This window comes from Leucopleurus acutus (assembly GCF_964270905.1).
Source record: "Leucopleurus acutus genome assembly, chromosome: 2".
Lineage (NCBI taxonomy): Eukaryota > Metazoa > Chordata > Mammalia > Artiodactyla > Delphinidae > Leucopleurus > Leucopleurus acutus.
Window position 1 is genome coordinate 183,298,580 of NC_139143.1, and position 26,099 is coordinate 183,324,678.

Sequence of the window (26,099 nt, forward strand, 5' to 3'; positions counted from 1 at the left end):
TTTTAGGTCACAGAGAGGCATGAATAGAAAGGAAAGAGAGAGGAAGAAAGGCAGGCAGGATTCACAGGAATCTGACCCCAGAGCTGAAGTCCGCTCCGCAGATAGTCTGCTCCTCTCATCAGCCCTGAGGGAGGCTGCTGGTTGGCCTCTGTGCATCCAAAAAACCAATCACATACCTTCCTCCTGGGGCTTTCACGCCAGGTTCCTAGGTCTTCATGAGTCCCCCAAACCTGTTTGGCTTGAACTCCAAACACCAAGCATGTGACAGCTCGTGCCACAAGCCGGTCAACAGGAAGGCCAGCCTGGCCCGCGATGACCTTGGCCAAAGGAAGTTTCCCAGCAGGGAGATCCCAGCCGGGGCTGCTTCCAGCCCTGCCAGGACAAGCAAGGGGCAGCGGACCCCAGAGGCCAAGCAAGCAGCCCTTCACTCTCAGATGAGACCAACCAACCAGAGCGAGGTGGTCACCTGCTTAAGGTCACACAGCAAGTTGTTCTTGGGAAGGAGTGGGGCGGGGGGGGGGGACATGCCTGGTCGCACTGCTTTTTGGGGGACACTGATGATGGAGAGGAAGGGCAGTGAGGGGCCCCTGTGGACTTGGGCAAAAGCAACCCTGGGAGGCAGGTGCCCTTCTCAGCATGGCCCAGGCGAGGGCACTTCCAGCTCTGTCCCTGCCTCCACCTGCCTGCCTCTCACTGGGGACTCGACCCTGGAGAGCCCAGGGTGACTCTATTCACTTCTCACCCACCTGCCCACCTGCCACCAGGCCTGGCACCAGGAGGTGCTCAGAGAAGGTTCCCTGAACAATAAGTGGCAAACCAGGAGCCGGGCTCCCAATGAAGCCCAAGCCCAACTGTGCCCGGCTGTGTCTCAGATCATCCAAGGCAGCAGCTTCCCGGAAGGTTACTCTCACCACCAAGGCCCCACTCAAACCAGGGTCCCCAACAGACCCTCCCCGCTCCACTTGGTGCAGTGGGTCACGTCTGGAGGACGTCACACCTGCAGGAGAAGTCACACAGCCTGTGAGGTACAAACTGGGGGTGAGGAGTCCTGACTGGAGGGAGGAGTGAGCCCCTCGGGCAGACCCAGCTCTGCCCCTCACTGCCCTTCTCCCCGGGAACCACTTGGTCTAGCCCAGATGCCGGCCCTTCTCTTCCCCTCCAACTGAGCCGAAACGGTCTGCTTTCTTCAAAAGGAAACTTCTAAGAACAGGGGGGGAAGCCAAAAAGAAAACAGAAACAAATACAAGCGTGACAAGACCGATGGATGCAGAGCAAACAGATTCCAACTCGGGACAGAAGGGACTGATGGGTCTCCCACGAAGTCCAGATGCGAAAGCTCTTTTAAATAACAAAATTCTATAAGGACACTAAGATTTAATGATTACGAACACTTCATCTTTTAAAGTTGTCTTAGGCCAAAGAAGTTAAGCTCCAGGGACAAACCCTTGCACGGTTTGGAGCTGCTGGGACTGAGAGTCTCAGAAGCCCTATGAGGCATCTGCCCTGATCACAGGATTTCTAAAACTTGATGTCTGGTGCCCCTCCAAGGATGCCAGCGAGAAGAGGTGGCTGCCTTGATGGAAAGCCTTGTGGGAGCTCAGGGGGCTCTGTGCTACCCAAGGCGTCTAGACCAGTCTGTCCTGGGAGGCCTGGGCATGCCTGGCTGGCAGGGCAGCCCAGACGCAGGGCTGGCACAGCTACACGGAAGATACACTTGCTACGCGCCTGAACCAGATGTGAGTCAGCAGGTGACAAGGCTGACCAAAGGGCAGGGGGGCCATGCACTGTGGGCCTGGAGGCCTCTTCCTCGAGGGTGCAGGGGGTTGGATACAGAGGCTGCCCCTGCACCTTCTCCCCATCCCTGCCCCGAGAACCCCAAAGCCCTCACCCCGAATCCCAGCTGACCTCAAACAGGTTGTCAGGTGGTCATGGCTGGGACAGTTCACCCTTTTATTTTTTACAGAGCGGGAGACAGAGGCGGCCTGTAGGTGCTAAATGACTTGGACCCGGGTCGCCTGATTCCACCCTGGGCTGCTCGGGCCTCGCCAGGATCTCGCAGTCCTTTAGGTTTGGAAACCGCTCAGTTGCAGGGGCCTCTCAAACAGGCTCCCTCCCTGCAGGGGACAGACACCGCCCAGCCAGACACTCCTGGGAAACCCACCGACTCACAGCCAGGCGGTGGCAGACGTGGAATGAAACCCCTCCTGATTTTCCTTCCTTGTTACCAGCATTTCCCAAGCCAGGTTTGGTGGAAGGTTTGCCCAGACGTTGCACAGGTCGTCCTCATTACCATGCGCATCACAGCAGCTAGCGATTCCGTGCTGACTACATGTGGAGCACGGTGCCCACTGCCTGACATGGAATAACAAATGGAGTCTCCACGAGACCTCTATGAGATGGGTACTGCTGCAGTTGACACGTGAGGAACAAAGGCACAGAGAGGTTCGGCAGCTTGCGCAACAACACACAGCTGGCAAGCAGCAGAGGGAGGATGGAAGCCAGAGCCATTTGTTTACTCCAGAGCACGGGCTCATGCAGTGAGACATGTCTCTGCAGGATTTCTGAGAGTTTCATGTGACCACAGGCAGTGTAAATTCCCAAGAAGAGGACATAGGCTGTCATTTACCCCATGTATCTGATAACTGTGTATTGACCGACTGCTCTGTGCCAGGTACCGTGGGGCACAGCAGCATGCCGACAGACGTGATCTCTGAAGGCACAATGACAATTCTGCAAGGGGATGGCGTGGGCTATGCTGAGCCTCAGGGGGGGGCCCTTTAAGCACCCAGAAGCTTTTGTTTTTGTAATTTAGTCTTTTTGGACAGAAAAGTTCTAAGATCAGCCATATGAAGCAACGTGTCCTGAATCTGATTTAGCGAGAATGCTCATCAGATTGGGAGCCAGATTTCCAACTCTGCACACATACACGTGGCGTCATGTGCCGACAGGGAGAAGTGTCCTCCGGCCTAGTAAGGTGAGTCAGCCTTCCTGTCCACATGCTAAACAAGACCGGGCATTCCCGTGATGATCAGTACTGATCCATTAAGCACCTGTTATACACCTGACCCCGTGCTAGGCACTGGGGATACAGCAGTAAAGCAAACAGATCTGGTCTCCAGAACACTGGGGCGTGTGTTCTAGAAGGGGAAGGTAGTTACCTGCCTAATACATAAATAAATACAAAATTACAAAGTGTGATTAGCAGGAAGGAAGAAAAACAGGCTACCAGAGCTTAGAACAAGGAACTTGACTGCAGAAACACCGTGTAAACAGTGTGTGTGTGTGTGCGCGCGTTCGTGTTCTGTGGAACATATGGAACACATTTTGGGATTGGCTTCACTTTACCATGTTGTCCTTTGCTTTACTTATTTGGGGGTGGGAGGGACGGGAAGGAAAAGAAAGCACAGAACGTGTAACTTACTTTACCCCCAGAAAGAAAAGAGACAGGATTTCTAGAAGGGGTCATTTCTGTCTCTGAAGGCCACTCCTCGGGGATGGAGAAGGCATTGTTACCACCTACCCTCACCCCCAAATCTCTCCCGCCTTCTTTGCTGTGCCTGAGTCTCAAGGCAAGTTATACACTAGGGGATTTGGGGAGTTTGCAAATGGGAACAGGACTGGGGTAAGAGTTCATCGAGTCTCTGCCTCAGGCCTTTATCTGAACCGTGAACAACAGATCTGGTTACACGGGGTCTCTTACTTGTTCCAGGAAGCTGGTCTGAGAGTTTGGGAACAGCTGAGGAACAGCCTTGCATTTTCATGGGGTCTCCTTGGCTTGCCGCAGATGGTTTTTCAGGTGGAAACAGCCCACCACCTGGAGGAGTGGAAGCAAAGTCGGGGATGACTGTGGTGTGTCTACCTGGACAAGTCAAGGGGGCCATTTCCAGCAGCGCTGCAGACCCCAAAATGGTGAAGAGGAAAGCTACTTAGAACTGCAAAGCACAGAGTGCCTACTCAAGTCCAGGGTAGGAGCCTTCAGCCCACGAAGGTCTCCTCCATCCCATGTCACAGCTGTGCCATTCACACCTCAGCCCAGGACACTGCCAAGGCTCTTCCAAATCTCTCCAGCCTCTCACACCAGAGCCCCCCCAGCCTCAATTCTTGGGCTGCTTCTCTTTAGCTGTACTCACTCCCTTGGGGAGGCCAACCTCATGGTTTTCAGTGTCATGTGTACTCTGAGGACTCCCAAATTTACATTTCCCCCTGGGTCCCTTCCTCTGAAACTCAAACCTGTGTATTCAACTACCCTCCCCATGAGTGTCTAATGGCAGCTCAAGCTTAACACGCCCCCAAACTGAATTGCCAGCACACACGTACCCCACAAACTGGTTCCATCACCTCATCACTGAATGGCAACTCCATCCATCTGCGTGAGGAGGCAGAAACATGTCATCATCCTTGATTTCTCTCTCTCATCCAATCCTCAGCAAATGTGGCTCTACCCTCAAAACACATCCAGAGTTCCACTGCTACTCACCAGCCCCACTGCTACACTCCAGTCCAACTACCATCATTTCTCACCTGGTTTACTGTGTTCACCTCCTAGTCTGTATTTCTATTCTTGGGCCCGTTCAGCCTATTCTTAACACATCAGCCAGAGTGATTCTTTTAAAAGGCAAGTCATACCATATTACTCCGCCCCTCAAAACCCTGCAATGAATCGCACTCACTCAGGATAAAAGCCAAGTCTTCCCAAGGGCTGCAAGTGCCAATATAAATTGGCCCCTCGTTACCTCCCTGACCTCACCTCCTAGTTCTCTCCCCGGCCTGGCTCCCCTGGGCACACCACGGATGTGTCGACCTCAGGACCTTTGCACTTGCCATTCCCTCTAAGTGTTTTCATCCCCTGTGTCCACAGGGTTGCGTCCCCTCTCCCTTCCCCACCCCCCCATTTCTCTCTCTATATATATATAGTCCCTTTACAGTCAGGCTACATTTACATGGTAGCCCCCATTTTCACGTTATAGTCTCTGCTCCCCCTTCCCTGTTTTACTTCTCTCCACAGCATTCACCATCTGACATTCCACATAGTTACCTGCTTGTTCATTGTCAGTCTCCCCCACTAGGATGTGAGTTCCACGAGGGTGGGGAATCGTGTCGGTTTTGCTCACTTGCTACATCCTCCCGGAACAGTGCCTGGCACGTGACGGCAGGCGCTGGTCCCACGTTGAGTGTACGGATGAATAAATGAAGGAAGGGTGGGTCAGGGTCTACAGCCTTTCTTGACTAAATCACACCCAGAATGCATCATCTAGTTATTGTTTTCCACTTATTGTTTCAAGTGGGGCAAGAAATTTTTAAGAGCGATGTAAATGCAAAATGCTTCTATGTCTTTATGTGAATTTTTCATTGTTTCTCACCCCCACCTAACTGGACAGCAGTTTTTAAGCAAATTACGATAAGCCTTTCTACGCATTCAACTTGTTTTTTGCAAACAACTCTGTTCACATTTCATCAGTTTGGATATTTAATGAACTCATACACGTACAATAATAAATACTGGCATATTTGTTATTATGTTTATTATAAACATGGTTACGTTAACATTATTATTCAACGTTATTAAAACAGTGTCATAAACAGGTCTGGGAACAAATACAGCTGACTTTTGGCCGCATTTCACTTTACTACAGGGCGCCGAAGGGCACGGGTACTCCCTGTGTCACTGGGGGAGTGAGGGGCATCCATGAACATGGCAGGTTGGTTAAACGAAAATCAACTGAGCCTCGACTGCATTTCATTTTATCCACAGTTGGTATTCTAACAACAGTTCGGAAAGATTTCTGGTACCACCCCACCCTCCCAGGCCCTGTCCTCTGCAAAACGCTCTCACGCCAATGATTCCTTAGGCCATGGTGAACACGCGGACTTGATGGTTGGGTGAATGTGTAAATGGGAGACCTCTGTGTTTCCTTCATCAAATGCTTGCATGTGGCCCTTTGACTCTGTCGGCTGGATCCCATTACGCAGCGGCTCTGACTCATGGGCGCGATGGAGAAACCGCCCAGGTGAGTGAGATGCGCCATGAGTCCAGTTTGGGCAACAGCCTTGTTCGGCACAGCCCAGTCAAGTGCGTGTGGCATCGTGAAATCAATCAGCGTTTAGGCTCTAAGAGGGAGGCGTTCCTCATTTTGAGCAAAAATTAAAAGAACACGGAAGGGAAGCCAGCCACGGCCATGTGTTTGGGAGGCTCTACGAGAGAGGGCTCCTTAGTAGATGTCAGGAAGTAAAGCTGGAGACAGAGGGAGGATGACCCCTATTTTCAGAGCCAAAAACTGGGGGAAAGGATTTAAAAATGTGAAGGAGTATCTGGATTGTCCTACCTCACGAAGTTCAGGATGCTCGGTTATAATCGCAGACAGGCTGTGTGCGCGCCGGTGTAGACCGGGGCAGGGGGCGGGAGGTGCGGGGATATAATTTCACCAATACCTTTGGTTAACGAGCTGTAGCGCACAATTCCCTTTGACGGGCTTTCACTACACATTCTTAACCTTGAGGACCGTGCCCCCAGGCAGCAACCCTTTAAGACCAATTGTAATTAACTATCCACCAAATAACCGAGTCTTTTCTTTCAACCTGATTTTAATTGATCATTTACTTATCCAAGTGATGCTCTCTATTCAGCTGCTAACAGTTAATTGCTCCCCAAATACACATTTTAAGCCCCAAAGTCATAAGGTGGGATCAGATGAGAGGTCACTTAAGTGGAGTGGTGGCTTTGGCTCCATTATTCCCAGAGGTTTCTTCCTTTCTTTTTATTCCACAGATACTAAGTACCTACTGTGTGCTAGGTGCTGGGGTAGAATGAACACACACCAACAGGGCACTGTGCGATAACCAGGCTTGTCCTAGTGAATGACCTAAGGTCATATATTCCCCTCAAAAAGATACACAAAGAGCAACAATGGAAGGCAGGGAACCCTCAAGTCCACCTTGGCTCTGACACTCAGAAGTGACCCTGGCTCATCTGTCACAGCATGGTGATATACAAGCGAAGTGTACTGAGAACTGAAAAAATGTTATGAGTATATGAAAGAGACTGTTAAAAAGCAAAGGAAAATAATTTAAAATGAAGACCGGAAGCAAATAAAAATGATGGTATGTGGTGACACCATGTCATTTTTTTCCCCCTTTATAAGAACCATAAGGGAACTCTGACTCATTGGAGAAGCTAATAAAAATGAAGATTTCGAAGACCCACTCCCAGAGGTGATGGTTTAGTAGGTCTGAAATTCTTAAGAAGGCTCCCAGGTGGTTTTCTGATGCAGGTGGTCCACTAACATCCTGGGGAGATAATCCAAACTAGGGTCCCTTCACACACCTGGGAACACAGACAGGAAATGTACTTCCTCGGCCTGAAATTAACAATACCTACTGGACCAGCAAACTACTCTCCCCTCTAAGCACCTGCCCAACATGATTCAGGACATCACCTTAATACGACACCTGCTGCTGGCTGGCACCAATGGGCTGTATCTGTAATTTTTTAGTTTTAAGGACATAAAAACGTATCGGAGCCTACATGTCAATTGTTGTTATGTTCTGACACCAATTTATTTAGGTGCATCAAAAGGGGCTCCTGCGTGAAGGCGAAGTTAACACAGACTTCTTCTCACCAGACTCACTCGTAAAATTCATTCAAAGGAGCCTAAACGTGAATGAAGAAGATACGAGGATAAAACACCTATAAGCTATGCGTTGGCTGTAAGAGAAATTCTAAAAAAGTTCTGGAGGAATACTGTGAATGAAAGGGGGAAATCCAATCCACGAGCAGATCCAGCAGCCTGGGAGGCAAGTACTGGGATGGAACAAACCTCCAGGCATATCCTTACAGATTTAACCACTTTTGAGCACTTGGCACCAAATAAAATATTCATCCCAAATACAGATTACAGGACAGAGGTATCTGGGAAAGCGAAGCAGACTATTCTATTTCAGAATTAAGGTGCTTCCCCGGGCGACAAACCTTTGCTGAGGAAAAAACTGTGTGCATCATCACCCAAACTTTCCTTTCATTCTCTCCACACGTAGAACATTTGCTTTGGGAGCTTAAAAGCAAGCGAGCAGTCTATACATGTGTGTTACACTGAACTCGCCCCTCTCTGCAGTGCACTTTGCTTACAAGGGAGGTCCCTGGGTGTTCTCAGGCCCTAGCGCTTCTCTACTTACGTATCCCATCAATAGGACCCCTCCCTGGCTTCCTAGCTCACAGACGATTATCAGAAGCCTATCAGAAGGCTGCCAGGGAGTACAGACAGTACCCATAAATAATAGATGAAAAAGGAGATGGTGAGAAGTACATCCTTCTCCAAAAATACTTAAGCCACATCTCAAGCTTCTGGATCCTGTATGCCTGAACTCCGAGGGTGTCGCTTCGCCACAACAAAGTATGAACTGACGGTCACCTTGAGCCTTCCAGGAAAGGTGAAATTATGTCCCGTGTACTTTTTAAAAGCAAGGGAAGTAGCAGATACGTTAGACCTCAGACAGCAAACGCCTGTGCAACAGAGCCACTGCCCTTCCCGCGTCCAAGGCAGACCCCGGGCACTCGGCCCGCCCTGTATTCCTGAAGGGGACCCCGCCTGGGAATCCAGCTCACAGCACCCCCAGGCAGCTGCTGCTCCCCTTGCACAAATGGAAACCGACTTGCCAACCATGGCTTGGAAAGACTGCTATGAAAACAGGAAAAAAAAAGAACAAAAAAGTTCACACCAGGGAACAAGGTTTAATGCTCTGGATGAGTCAGTACCTGGATCTGCTTCCCTTCCTAACAAAGCTGGTACGTGAGCACACCGGCCTGGCTGAAACCATTCCCTGTGGTCTCCCAAGAACTTACAAATTGGACTTGACCAGGAAGGACCAAGACCTGTGTTCACCTCCAGCATGTTTTGATTCCTTCGGATTAGCTGGTGCTTCCCCGGGCAACTACGTACTAACAGGCCACGTCTCCCCGCTTCTTAAAGGTGGTGAACCAGGCATGAACTCACTCCCAGATCTGTGGGTGAGGGGCAGGAGAGACTCCCAATTCAGAAGTGGAGCCAGACGGCTGGACTCATTTCCGGGCTCCCCTTTTCCTAGCTATGACCTCAAGCCAATTCCTTAACCTCTGTGCTGCACTTTCCCCATATGTAAAATGAGAGAACACAAAAGTATTTTATTTCATGGGGCTGCTGCAATGATTAAATGGGGCAGTATGTGTAAAGCCCTGAAAACTGTGGCTAGTAAGCGCTTTAAAACATCAGTGACCATTCTTTTACGATTATTTCAATGAACCGGGGTCCCTTGTTTAAGTGGTCATGGTTTCATAGAGCTAAGGAAATGTCTTCTTCTGAACCTAGCTTTAAAAATTTATATCTTGACTCTGAAATTCAAAACCAAGGGAAATAAAGTTATATGGAAAGATGGCAGAATAATCATCATCTCTTTTTCTTGTTGTGACTTGAAAAATGATCTCCTATTCTATGGCTCATTCTCATCTGATGGGAGAAAGGGAGTGCTATGGTCGGCATACAAACAGCACAGGCCTGGCTGAAACACAGCAAAGGGCCCTGGGGTCACTGGCAGCAGAACCAGGACTTGGGGATGCTTGAGCCCCTCCTCTCTGGGCGGAGGCAAGAGACGATGAAGCAAGGTTCCGGCCACTGTCATCTGTGCGACCACGAAATCTCATACGTGGCAAAAGTCAGCTCTGAGCAGCAGACGTAACTGTCAGTCAGATTCACGCCGAGGCTCAGGAGGACGCCTCTCAGTAGTAACAGCAGCACATCCTAGGGCAGGCGTATCTGCAGTCCTCACAACCATCCTTCCTGGTCAGATAGACTGTTACTGCCATTTACAGAAAGGAAAGTCGTGGCTCAGAAAGGTTAAGTAACTTGCCCAACATTACAAAGCTAATAAGTGGTAGAGCCAGGATTCAAATATTTTATTCAGCAAGTTATTTACTGAGCGGTTACTACATGGCAGGCACTGTGGGAGATGTTGGAAATGCAGCAGTGAACAAAACAAAGTTCCCGCCCAGGGAGAACTTTCATTCTAGGAGGGGGACATTTAATTAACCTCCCTAACAAGTCGAGAACAGAACGTACGGATGAGTGAAGTCCCTCCAGGAACAGGAGAGCAGAGTGAGGAGATGCAGAGGGACGAACAAGGGCAGTCCTTCCGATCGGATGGTCGGGATAGACAGGTAATCAGCGGCTCCGGGTGTAGGGCCCATCAGTGCCCTTACCTACATCCCAATGCCTGAAATGAAGTCACAGCAAAACCCTGAGGGGTTCCCAGGAGGCCAGGCACCCTCAGGTGCCCCAGGCTCATTCACTTTGCCTGGGCCCAGACGGAGGGCTAAGACCATCCTGGAAGCCTTTGGGAGTGTTTCTAAAATTCTGAAAAAAGCTCTATTCTCCCCAAAGACAGTAACCACCATTCTCTAAAACTAACATAAACCGAGGTTTGTCATTTTCCATGAAGGAATCTTTTTTTTCCTTCTGGGCCTCTGAACACATGAGCAGTTTCTTCTGCAGCCTCTTCCAGAAGTTCCTCAGCGATCACCACCGTCCATGCTCTGGCTCTTTCCACCGGGGACGGTTACCACACCCTGTCGGTTTCCTCAGCGGGGCCTCCCCGGCGCTATCACTGTGAGACTCGAGCCCCGGTCACTAGACAGTGGGGTCACTGATCGTCACCACACCGCCACCACAGTCATCATCTCCTGAGTTCTCACTGGGAATACACGTGCCCTCCTCTAGCCTGACCGTTCACATAACCAGAAGCCTGGGGCCCAGCCAGCAGCGTGCCCCACCCCTCAGTGACAAACGTTCGGAACCCAGGGAATTAAAACTCAGGTGGCTAGGAGTTCAAGGCCAGTGTTTGTTCCCAGTATGCTACCCAACCTCTCTACAGCAGAACCCTGTTGTGGGTGATGACATCAGCACTGATCACTTGGGGGACACGGTAACGACGTCAAACCCAAGGGCACGGTGAATTAGGTTGTTTCACATGGCAGCAAAGAGCATGGCTCTGGAGTCAGATGGCCGGGTTTGGGGTCCCCATTTACAGCTGTGGGACATAATGCAGGTGCCGTGGCCTCTCTCAGACTCGGTCAATTTGTCTGTACATGGGGACAACTGCTCTCCCTCAAGTGGTGGGAGAGCTCCCGAGGAGTTAGTGCCCGACGGGTAGGAACAGCCAGGAGCACCCTCAGCTCCTCCATGGTGGCCAGCTACACCCCAAGGTCCTCTGAACACCCTCGTACACAGGACAGAGTCCATCAGATCTACAGACCAACACCTTCATGATCCAGGCTGATCATTAAAGATGTTTTCTGAATGGCTGACCGACTGAATCACTACAGGAGAATGTCCCTGAATTCACAGGTCCAATAATAGCTTGGAAATAGAAGCCATCTGAAAATGTGCCTCAACTCGAGCTGGGCTGGCAAGGATTGGATGTGATTATAAAAAGCAAGTGAGAAGAGAATGTTACTGCAAGGAAAATCAAATCCATATGAGTTTTAAATAACTTCATTCCAATAGAGAGTATTAAAATGTTGTGTTTTTGGCAAGTATTAAATACTAAAACAAATGCAATTTTAAATTGAAATTCTACTTTAACTTAAAAAATTAAAACTGCCACAACTGTATCCTAAGGCCTAAATCCCCTTCTATTATTAACTTACCTGTGAAACAAATTGTAGGTCTTTTAAAAAATGTTTTCTACTTAAAATTTATATCTAGATTTCATGGTAAGACTCAGCAGTCATCCAAGCAGAACTCCGTATTATGCAGTAGGCTCCTATCTACACACTGATATGGAAATGTTCTCAGCTTAAATACGTTCTGATTCAGGACATAAACTGATACTTTAAAATCTGCCTGTAGCTTTCTGTCATGACTGAAGTTAACACCCCACTGAGTAACTCGGGGCGCGCCTATCAAGGAATCTTCAAAACCGTCCGTTGTCTGGCTTCCTGCTGTGGATTATAAGCTGGACACGGGAAGGCACACTTAGGCACAAACTTCTTCCATTAAAGGCTTATGTTCTCTGAACCACCCACCTGAATTTCAGCTCGCTTTCTATAAGAGACAGTGGAAAAGGAATCCAGCTGGTCCAAGTGAGGCAGAAAACAGAAGCTCATACAAATCCTATCACCCCAATGGTTCGGCAAGTTTACTCTAGTAAGTGTATCCAAGCCCCTTTTAATGGCTCATGACTGAATGTAACTTTTGCAATGGCTAATAATTTAACGCAGCGTCACGATGGTTTTTCCAATTCTTATTCTTCATCCAGAAAGTAAATAAAACCTATACGCACCCTCCAGGCTCTAATCCTATACTTTACAAGCAACTTCACTTTTGGCAGAAACCTAACCTTCCATTCTGCACGCAATGGACTATGTGCCAAGGTGGCAGGGCAAGCCCCGACAGACTTTGGTTTTGGCCCAACAGGTCAAGGTTCTTAAGTCACATCTGAGGATACTCCTGGCGACCAACACTTCCAGAATCAAAGCATATTATTATCATGCACTTGATTTCTATTAAACAGCGTTTTGTTGACTAATCAGACTGGTCTACAAAGCCAGTTGAACCTGAAAGGTCTATGATGGAGGTAGAAGCATGTCCCACAGTTAAAAGAGTGAACTAGACGTGAACGTTCCCAGGCAGCTCCATACTAATCAACAGTCCTGCTGCATCAGGAAGAAGCCTTACAGAGAAGGGATGATTCTACTTGTTCACCAATGCCGGGAAAGCCCTCACTAGAGAAGATATCAAGGCCTGTATCCTACATCGAGAGGAAATGAAGCTTTCAGAAAAGAAACTACAAAAAAGATCAACAGGACGGTACAGCTTGGAGGCAGTTCAAATCCCAGCCTTCCACTCGAGAACTGTGTGACCTCTGAACAAAACTCGTTTCCCCCGGGTCTGTTTCCCCATCTGTAAATGATACCAGCCTCAGGGGGTTGTCATCAAGTTTGAAAAACGCTTTGCTCAGTACCTCGCACACAGAAAGCACCCGAAGGCTATGTCAGGTTCCCCCCAGAGCTTAACAGATCGTTTCAACACCTCTTGGAGAGGAAGCAGCACGAGGGAGGGCAGTGGGAGAACCGAAGGGCCCGGTGTGGCCTGGGCCGGGTGGAGGAGGGGTCCAGGTGGGCCCTTGGGCGGTACCAAACAGGACTCCAGGCATCTGACGGAAGGGATTGGCCAATGAGCAGCCCCACATTTTCCCTACATCACACCCACTCGAACCTCAAGTTTTGTTCTTCTCAACTTTTTTTTTTTTTTTGATATTTTAGTCTGTCAAGAATTTCAGTGGTAATTTGGATGTCACCCTTCTCACCAATCTGGATCTTCTTCTTTCTTTTAATCCTACAGCAGGGCGACTGTAAATGTCGAGGCACTTGAGGCGCAAATGAGAACACTCAAGTACTTCAGCAATTAAGAGCTACACACAGTCATTATGATTTATCCCACATAAATTCTGAAGTTCCTCCGTGTGCAATGAAATTACCTGGGGTGGGTGTGGGGATACTTTAGGTGTCCAAAAAATGACAGAAATGGCAAACCGTTTTCCTTAACCATCGGCCTGGTTTTTGGACTACTTTATACGTGGCCTTTATATCCGAGTTACCCTTTTCCTCACCCCCCTGTACTTAAAGGATATAAGCCAATCGATTCAAAGTGAGGCCTGATATCAAATCAAAATCGACAGAAATCAAATATCGAATGCATTGAGATATAATTTTAGAAGAGTCGCTTTAACGTAAGTATTAAACGTCAGCAGTTATCTAGATATCTGCCCTCAAATATTAAGGTAGAAGCACCTTCTTGACCACCCAGACTTGGGAGAACTGTGACAGAGTGAGGGAGGTTTTGGATATGAAGTGTTTAAAAAAAAAAAAAAGGCACCACGCAAATATAAGCTTCACAGAGGCTGGGATTCTGGTCCACCGATGTAACCTAATTACCTCAGTAGGTGCTCGATAAATTAATGTGATTTTGTAAAACATTTTGCTAGAAAGTACCTGTAACATCCAAATTAAAACAGCCAGCCTAGAGACACTGACAGATCTTTCAAAGTATTAGCTGCAGGGACACAAGGCTTTAGTGATGAGCTTTCTAAATTTTTCAAAATGTTTAACTCTGTGAAGAGTAAAGCAACCAAACTGGGGCAGCTCATTCCTGTCGAGAGGGAGCTGACCACCTGCTTGGGGACTCCTCAACTGAGTATGTGGGTGCTGCCACATCCAGGCCCTGCTGTAAGAACGGGGGTGACACAACAGACCTCACCCTGCTCTTTCAGACCCGAGGAAATGTCAGCGTCCGCAGCCTGGGAAGAAGGCTTCCGGCTAGAAGGAAAACTCGGGACCACCTTGTCCACTCCCCACTCTGGGCAGACCAGGAACTAACAACCTGGAGGCAAAATACCTACCCGAGGCTAAGCCAGCGAGGCAGGGACGGAGGAGGAGCTTGTTAGAGCCCTGGAGGGACAGGTGTCCCTGGTTCCCAGAGCAGCGCCCTTTCCAGCTCACAGCGTCCGGCTCCTCCCCGGGTGCTGTGCGTGCCCAGCGCTCAGTTTCTAGAACATTTACACAGCTAACGCTGAGAGCCGCTCCGTACCTCTGCCTCTTCCTCCCATACACCTGCCCACAACCCTTCTGGGGTTTCCTAAGGGAGGAATCCGTAAGCCACAAGTGTGAACACATCTCGCTGAGGGAGGCTGACCGCACCTTCAGCTTCACCACCGTCCCGAGCAGGAAGGACACAGGCGGAGGAAAAAAATGAGGACAAGTGGTCCCACGTAGGACTTTATGAATAAACTGCTTGTTTCAGCCATTTTTAATCTTTAAAAACACAAACAAACAAACAGCAATTCCATATCAACCTAATACAAATGTTACAACTTCTTTGTTTCATTCTTCGGGGGAGCCATAAATATAAAAACCTCCAGACCAGAGCGAACTGGTCGCAAGCACAGAGGAAACTGACACCCCATACAGGAAATTATTTCACTCTTACCAAAGTAAGTTCTCCACGCACTTCTTAGCACCACCGTCCAACTGCACGTCTACTCTCTAGGTGGTATGGAAGCGATGTGAATTCACAAATATTCAATCAATGCCAAACAGAAACAAGTGGGAAGAGGTCGGCCGTGGGGCTCGACAACTGCACTTTAGGGATGCAGCCTGTGAGCACCCCTCCCACATGCACCTTCATTTTCCCCCTTAACTGCTCCCAATGATGTACAAAATACAGTCCTTCCACAGCTTTTAGAAAGTTTTTTATTGGTTACAATGATATAAAATGCATCATTTGAATTCCCCCGTCAGTAAGTGCTTGCTAGCAACAGCATAAGAAAACTTTCTGTACATCTGACAAGCTCAAATGATTTATTTCATGCTGGAAGGGGAAAAATAGCAAACACCACTCTTAACTTGTCTGTCTATAATTAACCTCTCTCTCTCTCTCAAGGCTACGTTGGTTAAAATCAACGGACAACCCCTTTTGTATGTCAATTTGTAAATTTTAATGTTTTCATTAGAATAGTCTTTTATATCACTCTCCAACAAGAAACAATAAAATTACTAACAGCAAACTTCAATACAAGAACACTCTCCAGATTAACAACTCAAACAAAATGTAAAATGTAAATCACATATAATACAATTGAAGCGTCCAAAACAATTTAAATAATTTTAAATATTTTATTTTTAAACTGCTACAAATGCTTTATACAATATTTCAACATAAAGTCCCCATAACAGAAATGTAACAAAATGGGAATGATAGTGAAAGGGTTAAAGTGGCACAAATTCACCAAACAAGTATTAAACTACAAATTTTAAGAGGTAGATTACTTTTAAAGTTGAGAACAACAACAACAACAAAAAAAACAACACGAATAAAACTTAGCCATTGTCCACCGACTCCGTCATTAATTAGAGGGAAGGCATATAATAATGCGCGGAGAAATGACACTTGTATACTCAGAAATAGGCCAATCCGTTGGGCTGTTTAAATCTCTATTAGAGACTGATGTGTAAAACCTGATAAGTAAATTCATTTACACTTAGGTGTAGACATACATCTATACAGGCCTGTGATGTATCCTGGGCACTGGTAATATTGCTACCGTCTCCGATAATACAACAGTTATAAATTAGTGCCAGATAATAATCTGAGAGGATAATGTCCATTTGGATATATAAACATGACACTGGAAGAGGCATAAAAAAGAGTCCATATCCAATCTGGTTTCCTCTCCATTATGCTGGCAATCGGCTTGTGATAAAACAACAACAGCAACAACAAAAAGAAACAGGCTAAGAAAGAAGCTAAATGCCTCTGTCTACAATTCATTTAAAGGAAAGGCATCAAGAGCTGGTGTGACCAAAACATTATAAAACGAGTGCATCAGAATCCGTCATCCCTGAAATCTACAACAAACTACTGATAAAACAGAGAACTTGCTTTGCAAGATTAGGTTCAACTCATGCCTTTCTCTGCTCTGTGCCAAAAGCCAGGGCCACGCTCAGGTCTGAGTTACCAGTCCCGTGACGAGGGGCCAGGTCAGCTGGCCTGTCCTATAGCGCCCTCCTCTGTGCATCTTAATCGCCTGTGAGCCCAGCACGTGTGCTGGGCGCCAGAGAAGCAGCAGATGCCTGACTCTAACCAGGGCAACAAGAAGCCCACTCACTGGCAATCGGCTGTGTGTTAGGGGTTCTGAGTCAGCTTCAACTGGTCTTGCAAGCTTGGTAGATTTCGTACGCTTTGCCGTAGTGCTTATCCTAAGTTGAGCATGCATTATCTTTATTTAGTCAATTAAGGTTTGTTTTGTTTGGGGGGCTTTTCTACAGGAAGTTCCTAGAAAATAAGAAAACTGAAGATAAACGACAACATAACACAACCTTGTATGAACTGACCACGGTAAAGAAAAGGTGGGAAGACCATGGGACGAATGTTAAGACAGCAACAGGATGACTCGGAAGGTGTGTGGGAACGTGGGTGTCCCGCGCAAAAGAGACATGCTGAGAGGGACGCAGACAGCCTCCTTGGAGTGATGTGGCGGAGATGGTATGGGAGAAATCAGCACCATTTTGGTTTTTTTTAGCCCATTTCACGGTAAATGGAAAAGCTTGGTCTGGAATTTCGTTCTGCTTCTCCATCACTTATTTACGTGTCCTTAACTGGCTGCAATGGGAACACAGTATTAAACAACAACAAGAAAAGCTGCTGTAGAAGCAGCACTGAAGAATGTAAAAATGCCTTGGGATTTACAAAGAGCAAAGATGGGTGAGAAGGGAGTAGAAAATGTACCTCTTTCCTTATCTTTCTGTCTTACAGTCCGTGGAAGTGAGCCCTCAGCCACCAGCTCTAAATGCAGTCCCACCGACAAGCCACAGGTGGGCTCCAACCCGACCCGCGGAAGGTGAGCCCGACACAGCGTTCGCTGGATTAAGAGCTGTAACAGGAGAATCTAGTCGGTGGTATGTCTCTGCGGCTTTGTCCTAAGAAAAGGATTTGGAGCACACGCCTTTTTCACACCCGGATTGGCACAATGGCTTGTGCTACAGGAAATGACCAAACGGCAAATTCTGCTGAGCTCTCGGTGTAGAATGGAAAACTGACGTCGTTCTCACGGCTGACTGCAAGTGTATACTTGAAAATCTGTGGAATCCTAAACTGGCATTTGAATGTAAAACGTCTGAGTGCCGAGGACTAGCCCTTAATCACAGTTATGATCAAACACACAGGGAAAGGGTGCGCTGCCAGGCCCGGGGTAAGTCCTCGAACATGCAATGGAGCAAGGACAGCGAAATCACTGAAAACCAGAGTGAAAGTGGATATTTCCAAACCTGTGCTACGAAATCACCCCCGAATAAAATTTACAAATAGAAATATACTGAAAAGGGAAGAAGACTAGTTAGAGCAACTCCTTGCCAGTGCAGTACAACAAACGTGGAAAAGGACGAAGCCTCCACTAAGAGCCCTGGGCTGACACCGATGGACCATCACATCCCCAGGCCTGCGCCTAGGATCCCGGCTTTATACCAAATCCACTGCAAGGTACTAAGAACTCTCTGAAGAATCGCCCACTCTTCTGCCCAGATGATCAAAATATGATGCCCCCTGAACGCTCATTCTGTAATTCCCAAAAATACTTCCCAAGTTTATGGTCACGGAAGCCTGCTGCTACCATCTACAGTCAGAATAATACCCGTGTCTTCTGAACTGTTTGTTCCTTGTTTCCTTTCAGGCCAAATTTCATTCCAGCAACGTTAACTTTCAAACAAAGCAAAATAATTAAAACTAAGTGGAGCAAAGAATAGAGACACAATTTTATTAGGCACTTCAGTCCTTTGCAGTCTTAAGGGTTCTTCAAAAGCCCTGGATGAACTTCACTCAGAGAGTTTTCCTTTATAGTACGTTAGTTTTTTCTTATCAACTTTACCCTTGAACTGTATAAATGGGATCCAGTACAAAATAAGTGATTCTTTCAGATACTATCGGAAACAAAGGAGAATACACATATACATTCTAAAGCATCAACCACCTGGGAAACGTTTTTTAGTACAGTCCATGAAAATGACGGCATGTTCTGGGTGGTTTAACCTTGAAAAGGACAGTCCAAGAATGTCCTGTTGTGGAACTTCAGACTGAGCACAAGGAGGTACACAGTGAAACTGCTACAGGCAGGAAGTCTGGACAGCTGATAAACAGGTGTTTACTTTCACCAGGACTAACTAAGCTCCAAGACGCTGTATACACGTATGTCAGTAAGGTCTACCGTAACTGGTTACTTAGTATTTTTATGAAGTAGCTTTAAAAAAAATCTGATCCTTTATTCCTACAGTCAATCATTCCAATCAACCCTTGGCTAATGATTCTCGTCTCCATCTTCAGCCATGACTTATGGCGCACCAGCACCGAGAACTCTGCCTCATCGAATGCGCAGTGATAAACAGCATCTCTGAGCCCTTGTGACCTTTCCAAACGGCAGTCACCTCCCAGTTAACTCTGATTCTATTTGCTTAAAACACCAAAGAATTCTGAGACACTGGAAGTTATAGCCAAGAGCCTAGAGTCCTGCAGCTCACTCTGAAAGGACAGGATTTTAAAATACTGTGCAGAAATTCTAGCTGATGATGAATACTTTCACCTGAGATGAACCTGTAGGCATCACTCAGGAAACCACAGGATACCAAGAGTGCACTCCACTCACGTTTGAACTAACTGCGGAAGTCTGAGAAGTCAATGGAGCGAACTTAACTCCTGCCCTATGTTTTCACCGGTCGCCAAGAACGGTTCTTAATATAGGAAGAACACAGGATAAACAGTGGGACCACCTCAGAGCTGAGCTAAGACGGGCTCTGGCATCACGCCGGGGAAACAAAGGCACTGACAAGCGGGGTGACCTGCCCTTCGTCCCCACCCGCACCTGAAAGAACCATGCTCTGGCCCTTCGGCAGGCACTCTCTCCTCCTCCCGCCCGTGGGAATCTGGCTGTTTACCACCCTATGCCTGAGAACAGGAGCGAGTGGGAGGACACATGGCATTTTTTAAAGGAATAGAGTGCTGTGTTTTGATTTATTTTAACCAAGAGGCAAGTTTTTAAAATTAAAACACAATAAAAGCAAGCATGAATGGTAAAAAGCAGTCTCAGCTGCTAGAACTGCACTTAAGTCACAGAAATATCACACCAGATTGTACTGTGGTTTTAATGAACTCCATGATCCATCTTAACATAAGAAGTAAGCTATGATCAGAAAATAATACCAGTGACACTGGGATACCACCCAAGATATAAAGGAAGTTTGAGAGAATTTCACCTTTTCATAGTAGGGTGCTCTGGGGAGCTTTTCATGGCTTCAAATCCAATTCATAACTGGCCCTGTTAGAGAAACTGTACCACTTTGTGAGTCCTACGCCTGAAGTAAGAGCTGTAGGTATCCATCTCTACAACAGCCAAAGCACTGACCCTCCTGCACACCGGCCTACACCTTAAGCAACAGCTACTTCCTTTAAATGCTTATGTCAAAATCGTGCAGGAAAAAGGAAGAGAAGCCATTGGGCAAGGACCGTGTTTTCTTCCAACTGTCCTCCCCCTCGCTCTGGAGCTCTGAATTCCTCCGGCCCTGGAGCCTCGCTTACCTGAAGTCCTTCAGCTCCTGCTTGCCGCTGCTGTCCTCCCTCCTGTTCTCACTCGGGTCGGCGGCAGCTGCCAGCTGCAGGCTTCGGGTGATCGGCCCCCCACTTCGTTCTCTAGATTTTACACTGAACCTGTCTGTCCGCTTCTTACTGGCCAAGGCCGATTTGCTCTGTAAGACAGCTCTGCTTTTCTGTGCCCTCACGTGCAGGCTCCGAGACGTCTTGCCCGAGAGCTGAGCTGCATGATTCCTGGCTGCAGCCTTGGGCTTCTTGCTGTCGCTGTGAGTCATTTTGGCCATTCGTATCGGGCTTAAGTTCCTTAAGGAGGAGCTTGGTTTTTTGGACTTAACCGAAGCTGCAAATTTAACATTCTGCTTGGACCTGAAGGACGAGGAGGGCGGTGGGACCTGTGCAGGGCCCGAGCTGCGAGCTCTGGTCTTGCCCAAAGGCGCCTGCATGCTTTGCATTTTGATCTCTGCATCCGCTGTCCGTCTGCGGTGGCTGCTGCCGTTGTTCCTGTCACTACTTGCAGGTGATGGGTGTCCTCCTTTCTTGGATGAATGGGAAGCTTTTCTTTTGGAAGGAGAAAGAGGTTTCTTGGGACAGCTGAAAGCGGCGTGCTTGTTCAGGCTCCCGATGTACGTGAACTCTCTGTTGCAGTACGGGCAGATGTGCGAGGACGACTCAGGAGCGTTTTTTAGGTCGGCTCTCTGCTTTGCAGACTTGTTTTTCTGAAGGATGGCTTTCTGGACAAGCTGGTTTTTTTTCTTCAACGCATTTAACTTGAGCTTATTTGAGGACATTTTGCTGAGCTCAACGCTAAAGTTCAGTCTTTTGGGCTGTCCCATTCGTCTGAAGGCATTCTTCCCAGAGCTGTCCAAAACCACCACACCGTTTTTGGGCTGCACAGTCTGTTTCAGCGGGACTGGATTTTTCTTCGGGGTATACCTCTTCTTGTCGCTAGCGGAAGCACATGCCAGGATGTGTTTGTGCAGCTCAGGCATGTTGTCCACACCTTTCCCACACTTGGTGCAGCGAATGGCGGTAGTAAACGTCTGTGGGATATTGTGTGTAGTGAAATTTGTGGCCGTCACACCAATGCCTAGGGGGTTGCGGTGATGGTACTGAAACGGAGGTGGTTTAAAGCTTGGGTAATGCTGATTGAGACCCAATCGAACATCTGGATCTTTCGTCTTTATTCCAGAAGCCATTATCTTTATGGTCGTGTAAAGCTCTTCTGAGGAATCATTCAGCTCCTCTTCTTCTTTAGACGTTTCTAAAGGATCTTCCGGCAAACTCTGCATATGCTCTACGTGGGCCTTGCTGGGATCTGTGAAGTTCTGGGGCCTCAGGGTGCCACTTTCAAACTCATGGTGTGTGCACACCGTATCGGGGTGGAGATCTCGCTGGTGCTGCTGCAGATTGCACAAAAACGCAAATTCTTTTTTACAAACCGAACACACAAAGATATTCCCAACTCCATGAAGCAAAAAGCGATGTTCTGACAAATCAGTTTTAGCCTTAAAGAGCTGCACACAAAATTCACATTTGAAGGGCCATTCCTCAGCGTGAATGGATAAATGTTTGGTTAGATCTTTAATGGAAAGGAAAGGTGATTCACAGACGTTGCAGACAAAATTTTTGTTGAATGTCTCCTGAACGATATCCCGCGCAGTGGCAGACTGGGATTCTTCCCTCGCTTTCGGACCTTCATTCTCTAATTCCTCCTGTTTAAAAGATATCATGGGGAGAGAGGCTTCCAGATTATCCCCAGAGGAAACCACAGACGATACTGCTGAGAGAGGAGGTGGCGAAGGAGAAGAGGAGGAGGACGAAGAAGAGAACGAAGGCGAAGCAGATGAGGAGGAAGACGAAGAGAGCGTCGGAGGCCCCGGTGAGGCAGCAGACGTGAGGGGCTCCACGGAAGGAATGGGAGATGGCGAGGGAGACACCGTTGGGGAAAGAATTGGAAGTGGGGACTGTGCGGTGGCGTTCGAGAGTGGAGAGGGACACGGATGAGGGGATGCCCCGGAAGAGGGGGCTGCAAGAGGTACAGTGGGAAGCAGCGGAGGGGGTGGGGTGGCAACAGTTAACACAGGAGGACAGGGCTGGGGGGAAGAGGGATTGGTTGGGGTCAAGAGAGGCGGCAGCTGCCCGGAAGAAAGGGAAGATGTCTGCAGGGCAGGTGACGAAGGAGGAGACTCGCCAGGAGGGGCAGGTAAGCTAGAGTCGGGACCAAGGTCAGGGTCCAGCTGAGGATCTAGGGGTTTACAAGGACTGGGGCTCCTGGTCACATCTGGAGCATTTTCTACAGGTAAGTCGACGCCATTGTATTCGTTGAGAAGGACCTTCTGTAGCATGCAGGTGGTTGGCTTCTTTTTCTTTGCAGCGCTGCAGGCTGGCTGCACCGAATGGTTTTCTTTGAATTCCTTGCCTTCAGAGTCACTACTAGGCTTTCTATGCACACTGAGATCTAACACAGATTCCCACTGGACTGGAGCCTTGCCTGTACCCTCAGCCTTCTGTTTTACACCACTGGATAAATCCAGTGGCTGCTGGTTGCATACGTTGCTAAAAGTAGAACTAGCTGCCCACTCTTTAGATACTTTATATTCATCAAAGCCTGGAGGGCTCCCAGTTTCTCTCTCATCTCTCCCAGCCAAACTCCATGCTGGTGAGTTGCTATGACTTTCTAATTTGGGCTTTTTGGAACTCAGAACTGCCTCAGTCCACATGGCTTTCCCATCGCCCGGCTTCCCAAAGTCTCGAAGGGCAGGACTGTGCTGTGGAGAGCTGGGGGGAGAGCTGGTCCGCCTCTTAAACCTGCTCGAGGTCACAGGGAGCATCGACGCAGGCGTGGACACACAGACAGGACCTAATTTAGGTATTTCAGTGGCGGAAATCCCTGCAGGAGGAGTCAGTTTATCCTGCGTTTGAAGAAGTTGTTTGAGCTTCGATGACAAATACACATTTTTCTCTTTGTGGAACGGAACGGCCTCTGTGGTTGATATGCTGAGAGGCAGGCTCAAGGAACACGAAGGTGCTACGGCATCAGACTCGGTCTCGGCTTTAATTCTGGGCAACACAGGAGGACTGGCAGTCCTCCGTTTCTTGGACTCACTGTTCGTGCTGCTGGAAGGCTCTTTAGGAAGATCATCTGTTATAGGGACCTGTGTGGTCTTTATATTTTGAGTTATTTCCACTGTAACTGGAGTGAGCAGACAGTTGATACCGTACAAGTCTGCCGAACTGGATTCCATCTCAATAACATCACAGTTACTGGTGCTGCAGCTGGTCTGAATTTTACCATCAATGTAGTAATTTAAATTTTCCGAGATATTGCTAGAAATATCCATGATGTACACGTCGTCTGCCTCCCCTTCCTCCTCTGGCTCTGTGCTGGGTACGTAGACACTCTGGGCGGGCGGGGCCTGCTCTGCTGGGGGCTGCTGCTCTTCGAGGAGACCCCCTTTTCGCCGCACACCCTTAGGAATCAGGTGACGCTCATGGACCCTGCGCTGATGCCGCCTCATGTTGGTGTGAGTTCCAAAAACCTTTTTACAGTATTGGCACGGATGAAGCTCCTTAACTTCTCCGTTCTCTTCTACAACAGAAGAATTTACCGTGTCTTGGGAAGCCTTCTCTGAATTCAAGGTCAGAGAGTCTTGCCCAAGACTGGGAGGCTGCGCGTCATCCTTCGGAGGAGCGCCGTCCCCGGGCGCCCTGCCATCGGCTGGGGCCTCCGGTGGCCGGAGCGTCAGGCTGGGCTTCCGCTTCAGCCCCGCCTCGTGGCGCCGCTCGTGCCGCCGCCTGTTGATCTGCGTGCCGAATGCCTTCCCGCAGTACTTGCACTTGAAGGCGTGGTTTACCGTGGATATGTGGATGTGCATGTGCCGCTCCAGCCCCTGTTTGGTCGTGAACTTCCTCTCGCAGTGCTGACACGGGAACAGAAACGTTTCAAACACGTCACCATTGGCCTCTTCTTTAGCTTTGGGAATTCTGACGGCAGGTGCTACCTCCGGAGAGTCTTCAAGAGCGCCCATCGGAACAGTCCGTGGCTCTTCTAACAGATCCTCTGGGCTCTCGTCACACCGCATCTCCAGCTCTCCCGCGGCGCTCCCGCCTGGCACGCCAGCTGCCGCCGCCTCCTCCTCGTCCAGCTCCCCCTCCTCCCCCTCCTCCTCCTCTTCCTCCTCCGCGTCGTTCGCATCGCTACGCGCCGCGTCCAGCTCTGCGGCCGGTCCCACCTGGGGGTCCTGGGCAGGGGGCGGGAGGGCGGGCTCCAGAGGCACATCCTGACTCACCACCTCCTGAAGGGCAGCCGTCTGCTCGGCGGCGGACGCGGAAGGCTTCTCGTCTTCGTCTCTGGGGCCTGGAAAGCACAGGGAGGCAGAAGCATGGAGTCAGGGCACACACCAGCCACTTGTGATCAGTTTCCATTATTCACGTTATTTCTCTTATCCCCTAAATGTGTAAGGGAGGTCGTAACACACAGCTCTGCTTTCTCGGTTATAAAGCTGTAATGCATAAAATTCCATTTCACTCATTCAACAAATGTTTACAGAGCACCTGCTCTGTACCAGGCAGCTCCGTGGGCAGTGAGGATACAATGTGAACGATAAATGCCTGAAGGAGCTTAGGTTCTTTTGTGCTTCATCGCATACATATAAACAACATTTTTGTTTACAGAAACTGTAGTGCTTAAAACTGTGTCGGAGGGCTTCCCTGGTGGCGCAGTGGTTGAGAGTCCGCCTGCCGATGCAGGGGACGCGGGTTCGTGCCCCGGTCCGGGAAGATCCCACATGCCGCAGAGCGGCTGGGCCCATGAGCCATGGCCGCTGAGCCTGCGCGTCCGGAGCCTGTGCTCCGCAACGGGAGAGGCCACAACAGTGAGAGGCCCACGCACCACAAAAAAAAAAAAAAAAACTGTGTTGGAGTAGTTGATACTGAAATTCAAGATACTATGGTCATGAATTCCAATTTTTCATGATTCCAAATGGAAACCAGAAAATTACTAAACATACTACCAGGTTAGATTCTTAGTGGTCTGTCTTGAATGCAATGATTCTCTCTCCCTCCTCCTGACTAAAACTATATATTGAGAGCTAGAACATTTTCCAGAATCATGCAATCATCATTTTTCATGTAAAAGGAACTTCGGAGCTCACTTCTTCCAAGGCTGATTAAATTATGGAGGACTCAGGAGTACCTCAGAGAAGGAAAAAGAAATCTGAAGTCACTTCTGAGTCTCTGTGCCCAGGAGGAATCCAGCCCAGCCCAACCTGAGGTTAATGGTGCACAGGTGGACTCGCTAGCAAGGTGACAGGCGAGCAGAGACCTAAAGAAAATGAGTCATGCAAATATCTGGGGGACGGAAGCCCTCTGGACAGAGGAAACAGTAAATGCATAAGCTCTGAGTCAAGAGCATGTTAGATGTAGTCAAGGAACGGCCAAGAAGTCGTAGAGGCCGTAGGGCGAGTGGGGGCGGTCCATACGGGGGGAGAAAGGAGAGCAGGAGATGAGATCAGCTCATGCAGAGACTTGTAGGCTGTTGGCCTTTACTCTGAGTAAAACAGGGAGCTATCGGAAAGTTCTAACAGAGAAATATATGATCGACTGAAATACAAGAGAATCACTCCAGGTGCTACGAGGAAGACAGAAAACTGTAGGTGGACAAGGGTGGAGGCAACCCTACTATATGCTCCAGGAGAAGAGATGAGAGTGGCTTGGGGAGGTGGTAGGAAGTCGTCAGACTCTGGATTATTTTGGAGATGAAGCTGACAAGATGTGCTTGTTGACTGACTACGGTGGGTGGTGGTGGAGGAGGAAGGGTCAAGGAGGATTCCACAGCAACTGCCGTTACCCTGCTCACTAAACTGTATTAGACGGAGAGAAAAGCAAGTCTGGTCTGTGTGCGTTTGTGTGTGTTGGGGGGAAACTAGAGTTTACTCTGGATGT

The 26,099-nt window shown here is 48.6% G+C and overlaps 1 protein-coding gene across 2 annotated transcripts in view; it reads right to left on the reverse strand.

Moving 5' to 3' along the window:
* PRDM2 (PR/SET domain 2) overlaps positions 1–26,099 on the reverse strand; it is a 103,468-nt gene that overhangs the window by 13,485 nt on the left and 63,884 nt on the right. Inside the window, exon 7 of one of the 2 annotated variants that reach the window (XM_082865250.1) lies at positions 20,145–24,513. In XM_082865250.1, coding sequence (XP_082721376.1) covers positions 20,145–24,513 — 4,369 coding nt within the window. Of the gene's footprint in view, positions 1–14,760; positions 24,514–26,099 lie in introns of those variants that run through there. The other variant, XM_082865249.1, reaches the window with a different exon arrangement.